At 37.8% G+C, this 16,882-nt stretch overlaps 1 protein-coding gene and 1 long non-coding RNA gene across 3 annotated transcripts in view; both read right to left on the reverse strand.

The window, feature by feature from the left end:
• Window positions 1-3,596: 3,596 nt before the first annotated feature.
• The window catches only part of LOC127844487 (mediator of RNA polymerase II transcription subunit 15-like), a 69,094-nt gene continuing 55,808 nt past the window's right edge, over window positions 3,597-16,882 (reverse strand). Inside the window, exons 8-9 of the mRNA XM_052374758.1 lie at window positions 6,283-6,380; window positions 3,597-3,932 (exon numbers count right to left, since the gene is read on the reverse strand). Coding sequence (XP_052230718.1) covers window positions 3,894-3,932; window positions 6,283-6,380 — 137 coding nt within the window. The 3' untranslated portion in view covers window positions 3,597-3,893. The remainder of the gene's footprint in view (window positions 3,933-6,282; window positions 6,381-16,882) is intronic.
• On the reverse strand, window positions 4,306-5,728 carry LOC127844494 (uncharacterized). 2 transcript variants are annotated; one of them, XR_008032769.1, is made up of 3 exons: window positions 4,625-5,728; window positions 4,519-4,571; window positions 4,306-4,465 (listed from the first exon to the last, which is right to left on the reverse strand). It is a non-coding gene; the product is annotated as an uncharacterized LOC127844494 (long non-coding RNA). The 2 variants fall into 2 exon arrangements; XR_008032766.1 differs by lacking the exon at window positions 4,519-4,571.

Raw genomic sequence — 16,882 nt, forward strand, 5'->3', positions numbered from 1 at the left:
TAAGTTATCTTGTTTTTTGTGCATGGTGTGCTATGTTTTTTTGTTATAAAGAATGAATGAATGTTTGTATTTTGAATGAGGTTGTTGAATGAAAATGCTGTTTGTGTGATGTTTGCGAACCAATAAATTTAACAAAATTGTTGCGTCTTTTTCTTTTAATGAGAACGGTACAGTCAAACCGTACTATCGGTTTATGACAGCGAATCCGCTTTTTAGACATGTACGGACGTGACGTCAATGGCACGTGACAATCTTTATTAACTGAATGAACGAGATGCATGAGTAAACAATTATACTAGCGTTGATAAAGTCATTGCTCTAGTTTAACAATATGAAATTAAATCAATTTATAAGATATTATTCTGTGTTATTCAATGAAAGTAAATTCTGTTATTATGCTAAGTTAACGGCAATGGGCATTTGCTTTACACTGTATGCAAACGACTCGGTGGTGTAACGACGTAGCAATACTACCAACTGACCAACCATCTTAAAATTGTGATCTGAATTCAACCTTCATCTGTGGACAACGGTCACTTTGGTCATTTCCCTTGACTGACCGCTGAATTCAGGTTTGACTGTATAACAATTTGTTTTGTCAAAGTGCTAATCATACTTGACTTTAACCCTTTAAGATACTCAATTTGACGCATTTTTGTCCCTTAGAAAGTTAAATTTAATTAAAAACCTTTCTTACTAGATTCAAGTTTTAAAGGCTCTATTTTCTACCCTTAGATACTGATGAGAAGCAAACAGCATAAACATTCTGCGAGTTACTCTGTTCTTCTGCTGTTTGCACATAGCATTTTCACTTTGCTTCTCTGTTCAGAGTGGAAAAGGGTTAAATTGTGACATAACTCTCAATTAATTCTCTCCTGTGCCACTTAATCTCAGTTTGCTTGAAATTATAGTAATACTTACAAATGTTTTGGCCTTTGACCTTGAATTGTGACCTTTAACTTGGGGACCTGAGATGAGACACTATGTTGAACAATGCCTTTTACTTCTGCCGTGTAATTTGAAAATCCAACCATTATTGACCAAATTTTAATGAAGACAACATGTTAAAGGTTCATTTATGCAACCTTGACCCTGGTTATTGCAAGTTCCACTCTATCTCACAATGATTCTCACTTCTCCCAAGGTATGTTACAATCTCTCTTTGCAATACAAAGTGTTAGAGGTAGATATTTATTTTATTTGATGATTAGCATTGAAATGTGACTTTTGCCTATGACCTTTAACTGCAACATTGACCTTAATTTATGAACATATTCTTTTATCTGACACTTAACTCTTAGTTAGCGTGAATATATTCATATTGAATACATTATTATCGGGACTAAGTGTCAAGGCTTGATTTCTTATGTTTGATTAGACCTAGGTCCTTGAATTGCGACCATGGGCAAGAACCAAGCTACCTAGTTCTTGACACTCTGTTTTTCTCAGCACATTTTCACAATCATTTCCATATATCCATGCTGGACAAAATTATGTTGTTGACAAAGAATTTGTTACATTGGACATTGAAATATGACCTTGAACTTTGTGCCAGACACTTAGTGAGATCATGATCTTCACACCTGCCTAGTTGGTCAAGTCTACCAAAGCTGAACATATTTATGCTCCAAACAAATTCTTAGTTTGAAATTCTGTTATTGAACTATTGACCTTTACATAGGATCCATCATAATTATTACTTTTGCCAGTTTGCCATTATTTTTGCCAAAGTTATTTGAAATTCCAAACATGCTTAATAAGAAAGAAACACACACTGTTATATTGTATTTTTAAGTTACTAATGCATTAAAAGTTCAATTCACACACAAAGATAAATTTAAACAAGATATGTGTTTGTCAGAAACACTATGTCCCCTTCTGCGCCGCTTTGAAGCTATATATTTGACCTTTGACCATGAAGGATGACCTTGACCTTTCACAACTCAAAATGTGCAGCTCCATGAGATACACATGCATGCCAAATATGAAGTGGCTATCTTCAATATTGCAAAAGTAATGGCAAAATGTTTAAGTTGGAGCAAACTAACACACAAACCAACCAACAGACTAGGGCTGTAAAGAATACACTAGGTGACAAATACGATACGTATCACGAATACAGGTTGGCGAATACGAATAGTTATTCGCGAATATGAATTTCATTGAACAAAAGTAAGTTCGTCAGAAACACTTTGTCCCCTTCTGCGCCGCTTTGAATCTTTTTGTTTGACCTTTGACCTTGAAGGATGACCTTGACCCATCAACACTCAAAATGTGCGGCTCCATGAGATACACATGCATGCCAAATATCAAGTTGGTATTTTCAATATTGCCAAAGTATTCATAAAATGAGCGATTTTGGCCACATATACTTGACCTCTGACCTTGAAGGATGACCTTGACCCGTCACCACTCAAAATGTGCGGCTCCATGAGATACACATGCATGCCAAATATCAAGTTGGTATTTTCAATATTGCCAAAGTATTCATAAAATGAGCGATTTTGGCCACATATATTTGACCTCTGACCTTGACCTTTCACCACTCAAAATGTGCAGCTCCATGAGATACACATGCATGCCAAATATAAAGTTGCTATTTTCAATATTGCAAAAGTATTCATAAAATGAGCGATTTTGGCCACATATATTTGACCTCTGACCTTGAAGGATGACCTTGACCTTTCACCACTCAAAATGTGCAGCTCCATGAGATACACATGCATGCCAAATATCAAGTTGCTATCTTGAATATTGAAAACGTTATTGCCAATGTTCAAGTTGGGGCAAACAGACCAACAGACCAACAGACAGGGCAAAAACAATATGTCCCCCACTATAGTGGGTGGGGGACATAAAAAGAGGGCCATGATGACCATGAATCGCTCACCTGACTAACCTTGCTACATCAACTTAAATTTTATCAGACCCATATACAATCCCAATCCAGATTTCATCAATTTTGACAAAATACGTGATGAAAACTGTGACCTCTATTGTTTACACAAGGTTTTTCTATTATTTGACCTAGTGACCTAGTTTTTGACCCTAGATGACCCAAATACAATCCCAACCCAGATTTCATCAAGATAAACATTCTGACCAAATTTCATGATGATTGGATGAATACTGTGACCTCTATTGTCTAAACAAGGTTTTTCTATTATTTGACCTAGTGACCTAGTTTTTTTAACGCAGATGACCCAAATACAATCCCAACCCAGATTTCATCAAGATAAACATTCTGACCAAATTTCATAAAGATTGGATGAAAACTGTGACCTCTATTGTATACACAAGATTTTTCTATTATTTGACCTTGTGACCTAGTTTTTTAACCCAGATGACCCAAATACAATCCCAACCCAGATTTCATCAAGATAAACATTCTGACCAAATTTCATAAAGATTGGATGAAAACTGTGACCTCTACTGTCTACACAAACAAATTTTTGACGGAGGCATGCATGCACGGACGCACAACAGACCCCGGACATCACACGGTCACATAAGCTCACCATGTAACTTTGTGACATGTGAGCTAAAAAGGCACTTATTATCTGAATTTGGTAAGGTGTGCTAAAATAAATAAAAACTAAAAATTATATACATTTATTTCCCAATTGACAACCAGTCACTGACTGTGCACTTCAAGAACAATTTGTTCAACAAATATTGAAATTATATGATGTCCAATCAGAAGCAGGCCAGAACTTTGTATCAATGTTCGAATCTGTAGATCATCACTGGCTTTGCACACATAAATGAGCCTCGTTCTGGGTAAACTTGGCTTAATCCATTCGCTTAGTGTCGTCCCAGATAACCCTGTGCAGTCTGCACAGATCTCTGCCATTCTGAAGAGAAGAACCATGTGTGTTCCCTCTGTCATCCATTCAGCTGTTGGGGGCACATGCCTTTCTCACGCTCATTTCCTGAAATATGAATAATACAATACTAAATGGAAATTAAATATGATGCATTCTTTATCTTACGGTTTAAGGTAAATGTATGGTAGAACTCTTGAAAGCCATAGATTAGCATTCTCTAGTAAAACAGGGCTTAATGCATGTACGTAAAGTGTCCCATTTTGAGTGGTGAAAGGTAAAGGTCATCCTTCAAGGTCAAATATATTGGGGGGGGGGGGAGGCATAGTGTTTCACAAACACATCTTGTGTTGTTTAAAAGAAGTTATTTAAGCAAAAAACCAGTTTAGGCATGAAGTGTTGTTTCTGATAAGCCTGTGCAGACTTGAAAGGCTAATCTGGGGGAAACCTTTACGTGCTCATGTTAGCACTTCATTGGAAACCTTTACGTGCATGCAATTATGACCAGGGCTCATGTTAGGACTTCATTGGAAACCTTTACGTGCATGCAATTATGACCAGGGCTCATGTTAGGACTTCATTGGAAACCTTTACGTGCATGCAATTATGACCAGGGCTCATGTTAGGACTTCATTGGAAACCTTAACGTGCATGCAATTATGACCAGGGCTCATGTTAGGACTTCATTGGAAACCTTTACGTGCATGCAATTATGACCAGGGCTCATGTTAGGACTTCATTGGAAACCTTTACGTGCATGCAATTATGACCAGGGCTCATGTAAGGACTTCATTGGAAACCTTTACGTGCATGCAATTATGACCAGGGCTCATGTTAGGACTTCATTGGAAACCTTTACGTGCATGCAATTATGACCAGGGCTCATGTTAGGACTTCATTGGAAACCTTTACGTGCATGCAATTATGACCAGGGCTCATGTTAGGACTTCATTGGAAACCTTTACGTGCATGCAATTATGACCAGGGCTCATGTTAGGACTTCATTGGAAACCTTTACGTGCATGCAATTATGACCAGGGCTCATGTTAGGACTTCATTGGAAACCTTTACGTGCATGCAATTATGACCAGGGCTCATGTTAGGACTTCATTGGAAACCTTTACGTGCATGCAATTATGACCAGGGCTCATGTTAGGACTTCATTGGAAACCTTTACGTGCATGCAATTATGACCAGGGCTCATGTTAGGACTTCATTGGAAACCTTTACGTGCATGCAATTATGACCAGGGCTCATGTTAGGACTTCATTGGAAACCTTTACGTGCATGCAATTATGACCAGGGCTCATGTTAGGACTTCATTGGAAACCTTTACGTGCATGCAATTATGACCAGGGCTCATGTTAGGACTTCATTGGAAACCTTTACGTGCATGCAATTATGACCAGGGCTCATGTTAGGACTTCATTGGAAACCTTTACGTGCATGCAATTATGACCAGGGCTCATGTTAGGACTTCATTGGAAACCTTTACTTGCATGCAATTATGACCAGGGCTCATGTTAGGACTTTATTGGAAACCTTTACTTGCATGCAATTATGACCAGGGCTCATGTTAGGACTTCATTGCTCAACAATGCTCTCTTTTGATTGAACAAGCATCAATTATATTTTGTTATAACATTACAGTTTTTTGCTGAATAAGGATACCATTTTGTGTTCCCTCATACCAATTTTTTACTTATTTTTTTACATGTTTGACAACTTCTATACATAATTTACGACATATATACATTATAGGCAGCTGAATTGCACAAAACTTCAAATAACCAGTTTAGCATAACCCTTTCCCACTCAGATGCAAATAGAAAAAGTGCTATGTGCAAACAGCACAAAACCAGAACAGCCTGCCAGTAACTCACAGTCTGTTTAGATTTAATGCTGTTTGCTGCTCACCATTATCTAAGGGTTGGATATGAAGCCTTTAAAACTTGAATCCAGTAAAAGGGTGTTTAATTAAATGTAACTTTCTAAGGGACAAAAATGTGTCAAGATACGTATTTAAGAACAAATAAAGTAAAGTAAGATATAAATAAAATAAAAGTTGAACAAACAAGAGATGTGTTTGTCAGAAACACAATGCCCGCTATTTCGCCGCTTTGAAATAAAATTTCAATATATCATTTGGTAGGTTAAGAAATTATTTCCCTTTTAAAGCTTATTACTTCCCTTGGATTGTATTTTTTTAACTTTTGACCTTGAAGGATGACCTTGACCTTTCATCACTCAAAATGTGGAGCTTCATGAGATACACATGCATGCCAATTATCAAGTTGCTACCTTCAATATTGCAAAATTTATGGCCAATGTTTAAGTTTTTGGACGGACACACATACTGACAGGCACACAGACTGACGGACAGTTCAACTGCTATATGCCACCCTACCGAGGGCATAACATTGGGTCATTAAATGTTTGAAAATCCTTTGGTACTTGCCCACATGTTGAGTAGGGAGGTGAAGTTGAAAATGCTAGGAAGGTCCACAAGATGGCTGACCAGAGACCGCTGAATGGAGAGCAGGAATGGGGAGCCCTCTGAAATACACGTTTCAACATGTTCTATAATTGAGTCTCACTCTGTTAAAACAGGGTCTAATGCAGTGAGTAAAGTGTTGTCCCAGGGTCTAATGTGCAGTCATCACAAGCTAGCAAGGGATGAAACTTTCCACCCTTAACTGGGTTTCAACACAAAAAGACTTGTTCTAAATGAAAAATACCATACAAGTGGAAAGAGTTGTCTCTGATTAGCATATGCCACTTTCACGCTAATCTGGGGAAAACACTTCAGGCAAAATGCAGTAGTCTACGTTTTTCCAGGCTCAGCTTAAAAAAAAACACTTTTAATTGTAAAGTTTGATTGTATGGAAAGCTTAAGGCTTATTCAAACCCTTAAGTCCATTTAATGGGAAGAACAAGAACTTAATGCCTTTAGGGGAAATCTAAAGAATGCACCCAGAAGGGATCTAAGCCATGACCTCCCATTCGCTAGATGGGCACCATATCCACTATGCCACTTCAATATCAGCAATGTAAAATATATTTCTAAAGAGTACAATGTTCTATAATTCATGTGAAAACATATTGTTAAGCATACACATACCTAGTTATGCACAATATTTACCATCAACAGAGCTCATTCAATTGAGAATTGATTATTAAAACGTGGTATTTTGTTATTAACAAGCAACACAAGGTAAGTTGCAGAGATGGAATGACAGAGGAGTTTCATAGTGCAATATGCAGGTTCCTTTAAATACATGACGGACTCATAACATCTCAGACAAAGACTTTAAAGTGTTTCAATAAGGTGCCAACTTTTAACATTTATCAGCCTTCAATTGAAAGCATGCTTAACTGCAGAACAAAATATCAACAACAAATTCACATCGATCATCCAGAGTATTGTGTGATACTATCAAACAAAAACCAATCAACATGCATCGGGATAATCAGAATATTGTGTGAATCTATCAATTACAATAAGAAGCAAAGATCATATAATCTATCCTACTGCTGCATGAAAAATAAGAAGAACATCAAGGAAGATACTGTTGTAATTTCCCATGGGGCCTAATAAATAAAGTCCACACAATGGAAAAAGTTCTAAATGGATAAGAATTGCATAGTGTCATATTATATAACAAGGTGAACATGAAGATAGCTTATGAAATCCGCAGCATTCCGAGAGAAAAGTTCCACAAAAATAGAAGCCATCAATGCCATCAGTATAATAGTAAATGTATTTGATACATTTGTTTAAAGCTTATCAGAGAGACATTAAGAGATGTATTACATGCATTGATTGAAGTTTTGCAGTAAAATAATTTGAGGTCACATTACACAGGGGGTAATCACGTGATAGACAAGATGGCGATGTCCATACCGAGGGGGTCATCACGTGATAGTCAAGATGGCGATGTCCATACCGAGGGGGTAATCACGTGATAGACAAGATGGCGATGTCCATACCGAGACAGTTATTTTTCGCCGTTTTATACCCTATTTTACTTCTTATTATTTTTTAAATGACGCTCACTTTCCAGCCATATCAGTAAAAAGGTGATTAGCTTTTATTTCGTATTTAAATTTGCTTTATATCTCGACTTTACTCCCCGCAAATTTTCTTAGTGGAGCCCTAATTAGGTCATCCAGCTAAGAAATTTTGCACCGAGTAAAGTCGTGATATAGAGAGAATATTAGTCTGAAATAAAAGCCAGTAACTTTCTTCCTAATATGGCTGGAAAGTGAGCGGAATAAAGAAAAACAATACAAGTAATACAGGCTATAAAGCGAAGAAAAATACCTGCCTCGGCATGGACGTCCCTATCTTGTCGTGTGATTACCCCCTCTGATCACATATGATAAGTGCAGTATCCATTTCTAGGTTCAAACAAGAAAAACGTTCCACTTCATATTATACCATTCTCAGGTTTACACAATCTAACATTCATTATTTATTTATTGTTTGAAATGACATGATTGTGCTACATCAACACTATTGCTCTGAATGCAATCATTATGTGAGAAGTGAATCATACATAAATACAGTCAGAGCTTGAAGCAACAATTTCATTTGCACAATTCCCTTGTGAGTAACTTCACCATTAAGTATAAATTCAATACAAAGTTGGTCATTAGAATTTAAGTGGTAGTACTGGTATATCATTGAAACTACAAGGGAAACTAGAGCTTTGTCACAGACGTGACGAATACCCCCACATGCCGCATTGGCACATAATACTTTGCATGTCGTCTTCACAAAAAATAGCGGACACCATGCTCAATTTTTAAAACGCACTAAGTGACCCCTTGACCTAGTTTTTGACCCAGAAAGGCCCATGTTCTAACTTGGCTGTAACATCATCTCCATAAAACTTCTGACCAAGATTGGTGAAGATCATATGTACTTGAATTAGAGAGCGGACACCATGCTGAATGTTAAAAAACGCACTAAGTGACCCCGTGACCTAGTTTTAGGCCCGGAATGGCCCATGTTCAAACTTGTCCTAGAGATCATTTAGATAAAACTTGTGACCAAGTTTGGTGAGGATTAGATGAAAACTACTTGAATTAGAAAGCAGACAACATGGTGAGATTTAAAACGCACTAAGATACCCCGTGACCTAGTTTTTGACCCGGCATGACCCATATTCAAACTTGACCTATACATCATCTAGATACAACTTCTGACCAAGTTTGGTGAAGATTAGATGAAAACTACTTGAATTAGAGAGCGGACAACATTGTGATGTTTAAAACGCACTAAGTGACCCCGTGACCTTGTTTTGACCCGGCATGACCCATGTTCAAACTTGCCCTAGACATTATCAAGATACAACTTCTGACCAATTTTGGTTGGATAAAAACTACTTAATTAGAGAGCGGACAACATGGTGAGGTTTAAAACACACTAAGTGACCCCGTGACCTAGTTTTTGACCCGGCCATGCCCATGTTCAAACTTGACCTACACATCATCTAGTTACAACTTCTGACCAAGTGTGGTGAAGATCGAATTTAATTTACTTGAAATAGAGAGCAGGACACCATGCTCAATGTGTAAAAGTACTGAGTGACCCTGTGATCTAGTTTTTGATCTGGCATGGCCCATGTTCAAACTTGGCCTTCAGATCATCTAGATAAAACTTCTGACCAAGTTTGGTGAAGATCGGATGAAAACTACTTGAATAAGAGAGATGACACCATGCTGAATGTTAAAAAACGCACTAAGTGACCCCTTAACCTAGTTTTTGACCCGGCAAGGCCCATGTTCGAACTTGGCCTTTAGATCATCTAGATACAACTTCTGATCAAGTTTGGTGAAGATCGGATGAAAACTAGTTGAATTAGAGAGCGGACAACATGCTGAATGTTTAAAACGCACTAAGTGACCCCGTGACCTAGTTTTTGACCCGGCAAGGCCCATGTTCGAACTTGGCCTTAAGATCATCTAGATACAACTTCTGACCAAGTTTGGTGAAGATTGGATGAAAACTACTTGAATTAGAGAGCAGACAACATACTGAATGTTTTAAACGCACTAAGTGACCCCGTGGCCTAGTTTTTGACCCGGCAAGGCCCATGTTCGAACTTGGCCTAGACATCATGTAGATACAACTTCTGACCAAGTTTGGTGAAGATCGGATGAAAACTACTTGAATTAAAGAGCGGACACTTAATACGGACCGACCGACAGACAAGTTGACTCCTAATTATACCCCCCTAAACTTCGTAATTAGGTGAAGATCGGATGAAAACTACTTCAATTAGAGAGCGGACACCATGCTAAATGCTTGAAATGCACTAAGTAACCTCATGACCTCATTTTTGACCCGGCATGACCCATATTCGAACTTAATCACATATCATCTAGACACAACTTCTGACCAAATTAGGTGAAGATCGGATAAAAACTACTTCAATGAGAGAGCGGACACCATGCTAAATGCTTGAAATGCACTAAGTGACCTCGTGACCTTGTTTTTGACCCTGCATAACCCATATTTGAACTTGACCTACATATCATCTAGACACAACATCTGACCAAATAAGGTGAAAATCGGATGAAAACTACTTCAATTAGAGAGCGGACACCATGCTAAATGCACGAAATGCACTAAGTAATCTCATGACCTCGTTTTTGACCCAGCATGACCCATATTCCAACTCGACCTACATATCATCTAGACACAACTTCTGACCAAATTTGGTGAAGATCGGATGAAAACTACTTCAATTAGAGAGTGGACACCATGCCAAATGCTTGAAATGCACTAAGTGACCTCGTGCCCTAGTTTTTGACCCGGCATGACCCATATTTTTACTTGACCTACATATCATCTAGACACAACTTCTGACCAAATCTGGTGAAGATCGGGTGAAAATTACTTTAAGTAGAGAGCGGACACCATGCTTAATCCTTGAAATGCACTAAGAGACCCCGTGACCTAGTTTTTGACACAGCATGACCCGTATTCGACCTTGACCTAGATATTGTCTAGACACAACTTCTGAGCAAGTTAGGTGAAGATCGGATGAAAACTATTTGAATTAGAGAGCGGACACTGCTGTGGACGCCGCCCACCCGCAGTCTGCCAAGGGTGAAACTATAATACGTCACGTTTTTAAAAACGGGCGTATAAAAATCATTCGACCAGAACCCGCTGATAATATGCACATATCCTCTTGGTAGTGAAGCTTCCCATAAAGTTTCATTGAATTCTGGTCATAAGTTGCTGAGAAATAGCCCGGACAAAAATTGTGCACGGACGGACAGACGAAGCGGCAACTATATGCTCCCCCCAAAATAAATTTTGGGGGAGCAAAAAAAAAGGAAAACATTTGCTAAACTTATTGAACTAATTCGAAAGTAAATACATATATATGAATTTTACTTCTTTGAGAACCTATTTTTTCACAAATTGTGCAGAAAAATGTAGACAATATCAGGTAGGCAAGAATGATGAATGATACATAAAATTCACATTCTATTCCATAATCCACAGAAAAACATGTTTTCGTTCATTAATAATGACTCGTACAGCAATAATAGATGTACCAACTCCCCCACCGTCCCACAAAACTGTTATAAAACTTACAACTTCCTACACCAGTAGATTGAAACATGTCATAATTCTTGCTAATTAGTAATGAATTACACAAAAATATCCAGAATCTAAGGATCAATAAACAGCCAAGCTTCATTAACCAACGTTCAGCCTTTAACTTTCTTACACATGCACCTTTCTTTTCAAGTTCAAACAGACAAAACAGCAATAGTATTTATTTAAGCATTTCCTTTGTATATCAAACAAAAAGAGATGAGATACGTTGTGCAAAATCACGGTGTAGATGCCAGAAAAGTTAGCCAATCGAGAGGCTTTCCATGCCACAACGAAAGCGAAAGTAGGCATTTTTTAAGTAAAATTGATGAAAACAAGCAAATTCCTTGAATTAATATCACCCACCAATATGCTTCTGGACACAAAAGTGTTATATTTGACACTCAAAAAAGCATTTTTTCAAGATACAAAGGGCCATAACTCCGTTATTAACAGATGGTGTACAATGCCATTTGGCGTGCATCATCCTCTTATTCATATATATACTCATACCAAGTTTCAATGAAATCTGCCAAAGCACTTCCAAGATATGGCTCTGGGCGGACGGAAAGACGCACAACGCCAAAACAATATCCCTCGGCCTATGGCGGGGGATAATTACTATACAGTGTACATTAAAGGTAAAGATTTGATCATAAATATGATATCAATGACACTAGATATTTGACATATTACGGAAAATCTATGTTTAAAAGTCGTCAAAGTGGCATGTATGCACAATTGTTCCACTACCCTCGTCATCATTCCATCTTTGATAAGGTTTGTGATAAGTGTTTGGACCTGCGGAATACTGTGAACCTGTAGCTGGACATATGCTACAACTTAAGGACCAGCTCTTTTTATGCACAAATGTGTTTAAGGGTTTTAATTTTATATTTTCTTATATGTTCTGTGAATGTCGATCATCCATTTTCTTGTTTATGACAGAGAGGCAGCCAAGAATGAACAGAGAGGCAGCATTTTGACAGAAAGGCCACCAATATGCATCTACACCGTGAGAATGGGTCTTATGCCATTGGTAGCGTGGCAGCGATTGTAGCTCCAGACCAGCCTGCCCATTTGTGCGGTCTTATCAGGAGCTGCCCTGTCCCCTATAAAGACAGGCAAGATTTCTTAATATCATTAGTGGACATTGCGACTTCTCATTTCAATACACTGATGCAGAGGTATATCTGGAGCTTAACTGGTTGGATATTTTCTAAAGCCCATTACTATCAACATGGCTCAGATGAGAGTTTGAACTAAATTGAAGGCAATTTTGGTGCTGTCATTTGAAACTATAAAAACTTTTCACATCAAGCAATAAGCTAATTTAACAAGAGCTGTCAGAGGACAGCGCGCTCGACTATTCAAGTGCTTGACAGTATAACGTAAGCCATCATGGGGAAATTGTTAATATTCAAGAATTGGTTAGACGATCTTTCAAAAAAAAAAAAAGGAAAAAAAAAATAATTTTTTTTTGTTGGGGGGGGGGGGGGGGGGGTTGAGAGGGGGTATAATGTGGGATGTGGTCATTTATTAGACGATCTTTCAGAAATAAAAAAAGGAAAAAAATAAAAATAAAAATTTTTTTTGGGGGGGGGGGGGGGGGTAGGGGGGGGAGTAGGGGGGGGGGGGTTGAGAGGGGGGTATTATGTGGGGTGGGGTAATTTATTAGATGTTCAAAAAAAAATAGGGGGGGGGGGAGGTTGGGGGGGGGGGTGAGAGGGGGGTATAATGTGGGGTGTGGTAATTTATAAGATGATGTTTAAAAAAGAAAAACATATTTTTTTTGGGGGGGGGGGGAGGTTGGGGGGGGGGGAGGGATTCTGGGTGAGGGCGTGGGGTATTGTTTGGGTGGAATCCATTGTGGTATTCAGGTAAGTGTTGTTTTGTCAAAGTAATAATAAAATGTGATCATAAATAAAGAAGTTATGGCAATTTAAGCAAAATGTTCAATTATCTAAGTGTAAAAGGGGCCATAATTATGTCAAAATGCTTGATACAGTGGTCTGCTCTTGTTTATAGGTTGGGGTCATGTTGGTTAACAAGTATGCATCATAAAAAAACCATATGTTAAAGGATATAGGAAATATTTGGGGTAGTATGCAAAGTTTAACATAGATTTATCAATAATATGCATATTCTAAGTATAAAAGGGGCAATAATTCTGTCAAAATGCTTGATACAGTTGTATGCTCTTGTTTATAGGTTGGGGTCATGATGGTTAACAAGTATGCAAATTATGAAAGCAATATGTCAAGGGACATTGAAAATATTTGGGGTAGTACGCAAACTTTAACATTTGCTGCATATTCTATGTGGAAAAGGGGTCATAATTATGACAAAATGCTTGATAGAGTTGTCTGCTCTTGTTAATAGGTTGGGGTCATGTTGGTAAACAAGTATGCAAAATATAAAAGCAATATGTCAAAGGATATAGGAAATATTTGGGGTAGTACGCAAAGTTTAACATAGATTTATCAATAATATGCATATTCTTAGTATAAAAGGGGCAATAATTCTGTCAAAATGCTTGATACAGTTGTATGCTCTTGTTTATAGGTTGGGGTCATGATGGTTAACAGTGTAAAATATGAAAGCAATATGTCAAGGGACATTGAAAATATTTGGGGTAGTATGCAAACTTTAACATTTGCTGCATATTCTAAGTGGAAAAGGGGCCATAATTATTACAAAATGCTTGATAGAGTTGTCTGCTCTTGTTTATAGGTTGGGGTCATGTTGGTTAACAAGTATGCAAAATATGAAAGCAATATGTCAAGGGACAATGAAAATCATTGGGTAGTAGGAAAAATTTAACATTTGCACGCTAACGGAAACGGCACGGAAACGGAATCACCGACGCTGGGGTGAGGAGGATAGCTCCACTATATATATTTCATATATAAAAGTCGAGCTAAAAATGTTTACAACTGCATTTTATTCTTAATAATAACACTGATTTTTTTATTGTTTTAATTCAAATGTTTTTTCCTTTTCACCACAATACACAAAGCCCTTGGCTGATAAATGCCAGTGCTGGAAACATTTCATTCTGTTACACTAACAATCTCAAACAATCTTACCAGTAATTGTTATTGATAAGGACTAAAACAAGAATGTCTCAATTCCCAAAGATATTTGAACCAATTTTAGGACATGGGTATTAAGTACAAACATTCAGTCTTTATTTTTTGCCTCAGAGCAGATTTTCCAAGCATTCCTAACCACGCCTGGAACACTTCTTGAGTACCTGTATCTGCTCATGACACATTTCTTCAAACCATTTCCTTGGAAAACTGGTCTAAATGCATGTGTGTCAAGTGTGGTCCCAGATTAGCCTGTGCATTTCCCACAGGCTTATCAGGGACTACACTTTGCGCTTTAATTGTATTTTTTATTTGAAGAATGTCTTTTCGTAGCCAAACTATAATTTAAACGGACAATGTCGTCCATGATTACTTTGATAAGCCTGTGAAGACTGCACAGGCCAATATTGGACAACACTTTAACCCTTTCCCACTCAGAAGCAAAATAAATGGCTATATGCAAACAGCATAAAACCAGTACAGCCTGCGATTTACTCCCAGTCTGTTCAGGATTTATGCTGTTTGCTGCTCATCAGTATCTAAGGGTTGGAAATGAAGCTTTTAAAACTTGAATCTAGTAAGAAAGGTCTTTAATTAAATTGAACTTTTTAAGGGACTACAAATGCGTCAAAAAACGTCAAAATACGTATCTTAAGACAGTGGTAAAGGGTAAAGCTCAGTACTCCCAGAACAAGTCTTAAATACATCCCTAGTAACATCTGTATCACTTCTTCAGCGCCTTGTACCTGATTATGACACATTCCTGCCTACCATTTAAATAACACAGCCACATGAAGAGACAAAGGTAATAAAGTCAGAAGTGCCCATCATGGTATTGAATGAGAACATAAAATGTCTAACAAACAATGTTTTTAAATGATGACGCATTACAGTATCTTTGTGAACAAAGCTGGTATACCAAACATTGATGCCTTTATATAGGAAGCTAGGGTGAAACAGGCACAGTTGTTGAATTGATATTCCTTGCTGAAACAATTTTGTTTATTGATGGGTGCAGACGGATGAACAAGGAAACAAGAGGGCTTAAGTCCCTCACCTGAGATAACAAGATATTATTGGGACAAATCTTCTGACCAAGTTTCACAAAGATCGGAAAATATATGTGGCCTCTAGAGTGTTAACAAGGTTTTACTATAGCCATATAAGGAAAAATGCCCCGCCCCTGGCAGCCATGTTTTTCAACCAACCGTCATCATTTTTGAACTCTTCCAAGATATTATCGGGATGAATCTTCTGACCAAGTTTCATGAAGAATGGAAATTAAATGTGGCCTCTAGAGTGTTAATTTTACTATAGCTATATAGTACTTTAATATACTATAAGGAAAAAAGACAAAAGAATGCCATATTGTACAAAATCATCAAACAATAAACAAGAGGGCCTAAAAGGCCCAATGTCGCTCACCTGAGATAACAAGATATTATTGGGACAAATCTTCTGACCAAGTTTCATGATGATCAGAAAATAAATGTGACCTCTAGAGTGTTAACAAGGTTTTACTACAGCCATTTAAGGAAAAATGCCCTGCCCCTGGTTGCCATGTTTTTCAACCAACCGGCATCATTTTTGAATTCGTCCAAGATATTATTGGGATGAATCTTCTGACCCAGTTTCATGAAGATCGGACAATAAATGTGGCCTCTAGAGTGTTAACAAGATTTTACTATAGCCTTATATAGCCATATAAGGAAAAATGCCCCGCCCCTTGTCGGCCATGTTATTCAAGCAAATGTAAACATTTTCAAACTCATCCAAGATATCAAGACAAATCTTCTGACCAAATTTCATCAAGATTGGACAATAAATGTGGCCTCTAGAGTGTTAACAAGGTTTTACTATAGCCATATCAGGAAAAATGACCCTCCTCCTGGCGGCCATGTTTTTCAACCAACCGGCATCATTTTCGAACTCGTCCAAGATATTATTGGGATGAATCTTCTGACCAAGTTTCATTAAGATTGGACAATAAATGTGGCCTCTAGAGTGTTAACAAGATTTTACTATAGCCATATAAGGAAAAATGCCCCGCCCCCTGGTGGCCATGTTTTTCAACCAACCAACATCATTTTCGAACTCATCCAAGATATTATTGGGATGAATCTTCTGACCGCGTTTCATGAAGATCAGACTATAAATGTGGCCTATAGAGTGTTAACAAGATTTTACTATAGCCTTATATAGCCATATGAGGAAAAATGCCCGGCCCCTTGGCGGCCATGATTTTCAAGCAAACGTAACCATTTTCGAACTCATCCAAGATATCATTGAAACCATGCAATCTTCTAACCAAATTGCATGAAGATTGGACAATAAATGTGGCCTCT

The sequence above is a fragment of the Dreissena polymorpha genome, chromosome 1, assembly GCF_020536995.1.
Source record: "Dreissena polymorpha isolate Duluth1 chromosome 1, UMN_Dpol_1.0, whole genome shotgun sequence".
Lineage (NCBI taxonomy): Eukaryota > Metazoa > Mollusca > Bivalvia > Myida > Dreissenidae > Dreissena > Dreissena polymorpha.